The 8563-nt window shown below is 42.9% G+C and overlaps 1 protein-coding gene across 1 annotated transcript; it reads left to right on the top strand.

Annotated features, from left to right (window-relative positions):
• Nucleotides 1–201: 201 nt before the first annotated feature.
• On the top strand, nucleotides 202–8268 carry LOC147021284 (uncharacterized). The gene is made up of 6 exons (XM_085890431.1): nucleotides 202–389; nucleotides 594–710; nucleotides 819–878; nucleotides 2104–2223; nucleotides 2331–2390; nucleotides 8124–8268. Exons 1-6 carry the CDS (start codon nucleotides 358–360, stop codon nucleotides 8266–8268), a joined length of 534 nt encoding a protein of 177 aa, XP_085746557.1. The 5' UTR covers nucleotides 202–357.
• The last annotated feature ends 295 nt before the right edge of the window (nucleotides 8269–8563 follow it).

The following is an 8563-nucleotide window of genomic DNA, read 5'->3' as shown; positions in this document are numbered from 1 at the left end:
ATAAAAATAACAACAGAAAGGGAAGAAGAATAACAGGAAGAAGAAGAACCACACAACGGTTAAAAAAAATCTTCAGTCCACATTCGATAAATGACGATTTAATGACGAAATAAGATAAATAATTAACGATGATAAAAATATAATTTATGATTCTGATCTCGCTTAAACTGATTTTTCTTGAAGGACGAGGGAGGCTGACGTCACAATGGAGCACGTCACAATAAAAGTGACGTGATAATTGGTTTCTCTGAACGACCCGTCTTCCAAGGGGACATCTGGCCGTGCTGGACGTGTTTTCGTCCGATAACAAGTTTCCATTGAAGATTTCTCTGTGGATTTTATTTTTATCTTCACAAGATGCGGCTGTTTGGAAAGAAAACCCAACGAAGGTTCGTCACTCGGGTTTAAACAACATGGAGTGTAATTTTATCTCTTCACGTCGAGTGGAGCCCGAATAAGATCTGTTACTCTTCTTCCTCTCTGTTCGTGTTTTTCCTTCTTCTGTCGAACGGGTCGTGAGTGACAAACGTGGAGCGGTGTGAATCCTTCCTGAAGGAAATTTGAGTTGATTTTCGAGGAATGTTCTTTTTCAGGGAACGAAACATGAATGAGATTCCTGGTGTGGAAGATTTCCTTGTGATCGAGTCTCCCCAAGTGGACCAATCACCACAAACGATCAAAAAGAAACCTCCCTTTTGGAAACGTCTGAGGTAAATAATTATCTTTTCCTCTTCTTCACTTTGTTTAAACTTGTTCTTGGATGTAATTTACCTCAACAAATGTACAACAAATTGACTTTTGAATCTTTTTCAACCAAGGAATAAGTGCGGCAGACGAGGGAAGAGAGGGACCGGTGGTGGTGAAGTTCAACGTGACGTGTAAGTAAGAGAAAACATCCATTGGGAATGTGGTGTTAGGAATTGGGAATCCAGAATGACATGTAATATGTAATCAACATTGTGGGGACACATGTAATATGTAATCAACATTGGGGGGACACGTGTAATATGTAATCAACATTGGGGGGACACATGTAATATGTAATCAACATTGGGGGGACACGTGTAATATGTAATCAACATTGTGGGGACACGTGTAATATGTAATCAACATTGGGGGGACACGTGTAATATGTAATCAACATTGGGGGGACACATGTAATATGTAATCAACATTGTGGGGACACTTGTAACATGTAATCAACATGGGGGGACACATGTAATATGTAATCAACATTGTGGGGACACATGTAATATGAAATCAACATTGGGGGGACACATGTAATATGTAATCAACATTGGGGGTACACGTGTAATATGTAATCAACATTGGGGGTACACATGTAATATGTAATCAACATTGGGGGGACACATGTAATATGTAATCAACATTGGGGGTACACGTGTAATATGTAATCAACATTGGGGGTACACATGTAATATGTAATCAACATTGGGGGGACACGTGTAATATGTAATCAACATTGGGGGGACACGTGTAATATGTAATCAACATTGCGGGGACACGTGTAAAATGTAATCAACATTGCGGGGACACGTGTAATATGTAATCAACATGGGGGGACACATGTAACATGTAATCAACATTGTGGGGACACATGTAATATGAAATCAACATTGGGGGGACACATGTAATATGTAATCAACATTGGGGGGACACATGTAATATGTAATCAACATTGGGGGGACACATGTAATATGTAATCAACATTGGGGGGACACATGTAATATGTAATCAACATTGGGGGGACACATGTAACATGTAATCAACATTGGGGGGACACATGTAATATGTAATCAACATTGCGGGGACACTTGTAACATGTAATCAACATGGGGGGACATGTGTAATATGTAATCAACATTGGGGGGACACGTGTAACATGTAATCAACATTGGGGGGACACATGTAATATGTAATCAACATTGGGGGGACACGTGTAGTATGTAATCAACATTGGGGGGACACATGTCATATGGAATGATTTGTTTTATTATTTATTTGATTGCTGGTTCAAGCCCCAGGGAGTGTGGATTTAGGATCACATGGAAAAAGTATTTGAGATCAGAATATCTTTTTCAGGGAAGTAGAGATGAATGACGCTCCTGGTGTGGAAGATGTTGTTCTTGTCGAGTCTCCCCAAGTGGACCAGTCATCACCACAAACGATGACAAACATTCCCTCCTTTTGGAAACGTCTGAAGTAAATAATTATCTTTTCCTCTTCTTCACTTTGTTTAAACCTGTTTTCGGATATATCTACTTCAAGAAATGTACAACAAATTAACTTTTGAATCTTTTTCAACCAAGGAATAAGTTCCGCAGACGGAAGAAGAAGAGGAAGACTTGTGGCGTGGTTGGACATTACGTGTAAGTAAGAGAAAATATCCCTCAGAATGTTACATGAAACGTACTCGTCATACGAATGGTATTCCTTTAAGGAAACTGAAGCTAACCCAATTGTATCTCTGATCATTTTCCATCTACTTAGAAGTTGGCTTACCTCACCTTGGTCAGCCAACCTTACTGCTTCCTTACATTGGGAGCAAAAATCACTTCCACGACGCTGTGTTTGATGCCTTGGTTTGAACCTGAACTAAAAATGAATGAAATTAAACATTTTAAATGATTCACACTCAGATTTCAACATCACCGTATTGCACATTATGAAATTGTTTTAACTTTCTTTCATCAGAAGCTGATTATTTGTCAGACCGGACACCACCGGGTGGTGCGAAACCTTGGTTTTTCAAACCCGGGGGCGCGACCCCAAGTGGGGTTGCCGAGCAAATTTCGTGGGGTTGTGGGCATCCACTTGCAGCGAAAAAAAATTGTCTATTTTTGATCGGTGTTCGCTTTTTCGGGATGTAATATTAACGGTTCATTTAAAATCTGGAAGCGGCGCAACATGACGCTTGGAATGGGATCCAGCCGATGCGCGTGCTCGCAGAAGGACGGTTCATTTTGGCGGGAAATTAGTGGTTTGATCCACAGCCTCTCAGACTCGACTCTGACTCCATCATTATCGTCTATTCACGTCTCCACATACGACTCGAGACCTTATTTGTGATGGCAGCACTGGCCACCAGCAAATATCGAGAACGTTCTTACCAGGATAAATTTCTGGACCTTGTATTTTACTATGTGGTGGATAAAAGTGGGGCACAGAGGCCTCGGTGTGTGATTTGTTTCGAAGTGCTTTCTACGGAGTCTATGAAACAAAATAATTTGCAGAGGCATTTGACTCCAAAACATGTGCCTTATCAGGATAAGGAGAGAGCGTTCTTTGAGGGGAAACTTCTTGCACTCAAGAATACGCGTCTTGACAGAGAGGGTACGTGCCATCAGACCAATTCTCGGGCATTTGAGGCCTCGTATTGAGTGTCACTCCATGTTGCCAAGACTAAAAAGCCTCACTCCATTGTGGAAGAACTCGTGCTGCCACGTGCAAAGGACATGGTATCTCTGATGGTTGGGGAGGAAGCGGCGAAGGAACTGGCAGTTATACCCCTCTCTGACAACACCATCCAACGCAGAATTGAAGATATGAGTCTGGACGTTACGGATCAGGTCATCCAGAAGATAAAGGAATCGCCGTGGCACGCTATACAGTTGGACAAGTCCACTGATATCGCATTGTACGCGCAACTCATCGTCTGGGTCCGCTTCATCAAGGCTGATAACTTTGTCGATGAGCCTCTGCTCATCAAACCATTGGAGGCCACCACCAAAGGCGAGGACATTTTTGGGAAAGTAGAGCAGTTTTATCGTGACCATGATCTGGACTTCGGAAAGTTGCTCGGTTCTACAACAGACGGCGCGCCAGCAATGTTACGAGTGCGTTCTGGATTCAAGGCTAAATTGCTTGAGGTGGCTCCTCAGACCTCCATGGTACACTGCATGATTCACCGAGAAGCGCTCGCCTCTCGTACTTTGCCAGAAACCTTGCAGAGCGTGCTCTCAGAAGTCGCAAAAATGGTGAATCACATCAAATCGAGCGCCCTCAACACCAGATTATTCAGGCAATTCTGCCATAAGATGGACGCAGACCATAAGAATTTACTATTCTACACTCAAGTCAGATGGTTATCTCGAGGAAACCTTCTTCTGCGCGTTTACGAGCTCAAAGATGAACTGAAGGAGTTCCTTCGCACACAAGGGAAAACGGCATCGGTAGCATTGCTTGAGTCCGACTCTTGGCTGTCAGAACTGTGCTGTCTTGTTGACATCTTTGAACGTCTCAATGTCCTCAACCACTCCCTGCAAAGCAAAGATGCCAACCTCATGATTTTTCACAACAAAATGAGGGGATTTCTGGCGACTCTAAAATTACTGGCAGACAAAGCAGCTGTTAAGCGCTTCAGCCTTTTCCCCCGTCTGGTGGAGCATCTAACGACCTGCCAGTACGATGATACTGAGCTCGACAGTCTTTCTGGGGAGATAGCACGTCACCTTCGGTCGCTCATTGAACAGTTCGAGCACGATTTCCCTGAGCTGGATGTGCAGTCCTTTTCTGTGGTTCGGGACCCTTTCACGGCTCCACTGGACTGAATTGCTGATGAAGATGATACAGCACAGGAAGAGCTTGTACAGTTCCAGCAGGATTCAGGAGCGCAGGCTCTTACGTGGATGAATTCGTTGTCGACATTCTGGTGCAAAATGCTGCCGTCGTACCCGACCCTGTCACGGCGCGTCATTAAGGTTCTCATGCCATATCCTTCATCATAATTTTGTGAGCAGTCATTCTCCACCATGGTGGTGATTGAAACAAAGTACAGAAATCGCCTAGAAATGGAGCATGATGTGATCCTAGCATTGTCATCTACTTTCCACGAATAAAGAAGTTGGTTTCTGAAAAACAGGCTCATCCTTCTCACTGATATATCGAAATGTCATTCGGACTAAACTTCTGAAACATTCAACTGTACTATTTGGATACTGTCGGCTATTCTCCGTTTACTCGTCCATGAAAACATGACGATGGTGAATAAAGTCAACAGTAAATGTTGTTGTGTCATATGAAATCTTGTGTTATATATTTTGAATTGGTATTTGAATCTTTTGGGTCGTGCGATGTTGAGAGGTTCTGAAATTGGGTCGCCACTAAAAATAGTTTGAAAACCACTGTGCCAAACAATGCACATTTAAATCAAGAGAATTAGGGTCTTCCCCCCACCTTGAACCCCCTTCCCCAGATATGCTACCCTGACGTAAACCATACTTTTGTACCCTTTGGAAACATGCTAAATTTGTTTGAGTACTTTTTTGTTTTTTCTTCTTTTTGAAGCACATTTACAGTGTACATATATATTTCATTTTTATGGTATTGATGAGAACAGTCCCAGTACTGATCCCTGGGGTACCCACATTACTTGCATCCTTCCAGGCAGACGTCCTCCCATTCACATCCACTCTTGAGTTCCTTTCACTCACCCGGTTTGTTGTTAGTTTAAACTTCTGAAAGTGTAGATCCACCACATCCACTGCATTTCCCTCATCCACCCAATCTTCAACTTTCAAAGTCAGCATGCATTAATGTGGAGGATTCTTGGAAGTGAGTGTTTTAAATTTTCATTTTGATGAAAAGCTGGACTGTTAAGACCTCCCATTGAAGCACTTGCCTGTTGAGGCTCAGATGAAGCTTCTTCTTCTTTCGGATACTGTACATGACAGCGGATAGCATCATTTGCTTGGGGCAGAGTTGTTCTGCTGATGTCGTGCCCCCTGTGGGTTGGAGGAGTCATTTATAATTTGTCCCGAGTGCCAGCTACACACGTACCGACTCTTCATGAAGGACACTGGGATTCTTCACATCCATCAACTTACACTGGAAGATGGGACACCCAACTTCACGTCCATCTGATTTCTGCACTTGATGTGTTTCTGCTCCTCCAGGAGGTTGGCACTACTACTACTACTGCTACTACCAATCTGCATGCCTGGCTAAGAGCCATGGTGACCCCTTTTGGAGGTTGACCCTTCTGCACTTCTTTCCCTTGGGACAGGGGTAAATGAGGTTGGGTCAGGAATTTTAGAATTTTTTGGCCACAGTGGTGGTGATTGCTCACCTGCTCTTTGGGAAGAACGACCGTTGGATCTTCAACATTCACCAATGCACACGAGCAGCCACCAGATTTTGGATTGCAAAGGCCCCTGGCCAGTGATTGATCAGTCATCATGTGACAATCGTTCTCACTCCTCCCGACCGATTACAATTTGGACTTCTGAGCAGGACACAACTTTTTGTCATTAAGAACACATATCTGCATCATATAACAGTTTTATTGAGTGTTTTAGAATGTATAATTGAAGATACAGAAGGAACAAAGAAATTAAAAGAGAGGATGACAGACAACTGAGGCAAAAACAGGACCCTTTTTGCAGTGTACGCACAGCGACTGCAGTTTACACGGCAGTACAGTGTGTCGTCCTGCCAATCAAATGGAAGACCAGGTACTTTGCCAGCCTTGCAACCAACAGTCATTGATGTGCTCGTCAAAGTCTATCTCACGCTAAATGTGATATTCTACATTCATCAGTGCTGGCTCGTTGAGCCGGTCTTGTGTCATGGCTGTGCAAAGCCTCTTCTTGATGGGTGTCATTTTCGAAAACGAATGCTCAGCACTGCAGTTTGTGACCATCAGCACGAGATACATACAAAGTGCTCTTTCTACATCAGGAAATGCATCCTCAACATGCTTATCAATTACCAACTTATGCAGGAGCTGTTCTTTGCCTTTATCATCAACTTCTTCACCCTTAAACATCTTTGAGAATTCAACGAACAGGATAAGCACAATCCCAAGATATTGATCCAGATCGTAATTGTAGTTTTTAATCAATATCGTCGCTGCACCCTGGATTTCTTCAAGACTGAGTGTTTCCAGTCGGCCAAACAAACTAAATGGAGAACAGATTGGCTCAGAAGCAGAAAGCAGTTGTGAAAGAGAGCTGAGAAATGTATCCATAACCAGTATGTAACTCTCAGCATGAAACTTCTGCAAAGGAGAGAGTTCTGCTTCAGGCGCGAGACCATAATCTCGTGGATTCAGCCTCACATTGCATCGACACTGGCAAGCCTGCACATCTTCTGTTGTTCCAGATTTCTCTGCTTGCCGCCGCTCAAACTCATTCAAGCACTCCCTTTTTAACTCGACAAAGTTTTCTCGAACTTCGCAGTTGCCACTGCAGTGTTCAGATTCTGTATGGAATCTTATTCCAAATGACTGAATGTAAACACGTTTCCAGCTGATACATGTGTTCATCCAAGCCATTTGCCTCACAACGTATGTTGGACATATCGTCCGTGTTGTCATCAATCGTTTTTTTCGATCTGGTGTGTATTTGGGAATTACATCAAGCCATTGGGAATGTCTTATGGACTGTTCTTTTGCTGATCTGAACTGCAGTTCATACTGTACCGCTTGACCTGTCCCGCTGTGACATCAGTGAGAGTCGCAAAGAGAGGGATATTGCAAAACATCAGACTTTCTTGTGTAATATCTGCAATCGTCGCACATGCAAGTTGTCAGAACATAATTGAGATTTGGGGGGGGGGGGTGGGGGTGGTAAATGAGTCACAGTGTTGAAAGCACAACCCTTTCTTGATAACAGTTTTGTGGAGGCCCCTGGGAAACTGCCCAGTCTGCCTGCCCTAAATCCGGCCCTAGCAGCGGATAGGATGCCAGTTTCATGTCCATCTGAAGGAGGACACACATTGATGGATTGCTTTGTGTGTGAAACACCAGAATGACAGTTTGGAGATGGGCTGGGATTCAAACCTCGGCTGGATGGCCAAGAGGTGCATGTGGGAGCTTGGGACACCAAGAAGAAATAGAAAAGTGTGGTTTAAAAAAATAACTTTTTGGTGATCGTCACACCCTCTTCACCACATGGTATTTATTGGCTTCATTGTCAACTGTATGTGAAGATACTTCGTAGGGGAGCAGTCATGTTGTGTTGTTTTCTGTCCCAATGCAGCAAACACATAAAAACCGAGGCAGTTTGATTCTCACCGACCTGATTGTATTTTTCGTTTGACATTGTTTTATTTGTGATATTGTTTCAGCCACAGCTTTTCATAATCTCTTTTTTTTTCTGCAGGGAAGTTCAGCATCAAATGTCCAATGGGTTTGAGGAGGAAAATGTTGAACCTCAAGTGATCATTGGATCATTTGAGGAAGAGATTGTTGAACCTATAAGGACAAAAGGATCTTTTAAGGAAGAGTTGCGAACTGGTGAGTTTTGAGAATTAATGTTTTCACAAGAAAAATTATCTTGGTTGGAAGTATTTTGCTTGTCGGTCGAGCAACCTGAAAGTGGTGGTGTGATGGTATTTGGGCAGAAATTTTACATGTTTGGGTGGAAATTTTGAAAATTAGAAACTTAAACGGTTGGAGGTGCTAACAATAACCGACCTTCTGTTTTTCAAAAGATATTATGGTTCTTTAACGTGCCACACGTAATCAATGCTAATCATTCCATCTTGAGCTGTTGCTGCAGATTATGTGAAGCAACCTTTTGTGAACACTTCCTCTTTGGAT

The sequence above is a fragment of the Eptatretus burgeri genome, chromosome 8 (assembly GCF_056783735.1).
Source record: "Eptatretus burgeri isolate ZD-2024b chromosome 8, Ebu_testis_v1, whole genome shotgun sequence".
In the NCBI taxonomy this organism is placed as follows: Eukaryota; Metazoa; Chordata; class Myxini; order Myxiniformes; family Myxinidae; genus Eptatretus; species Eptatretus burgeri.
The sequence above is the reverse complement of the archived record's forward strand: the minus strand, read 5'-3'. Positions and strand labels throughout refer to the sequence as shown.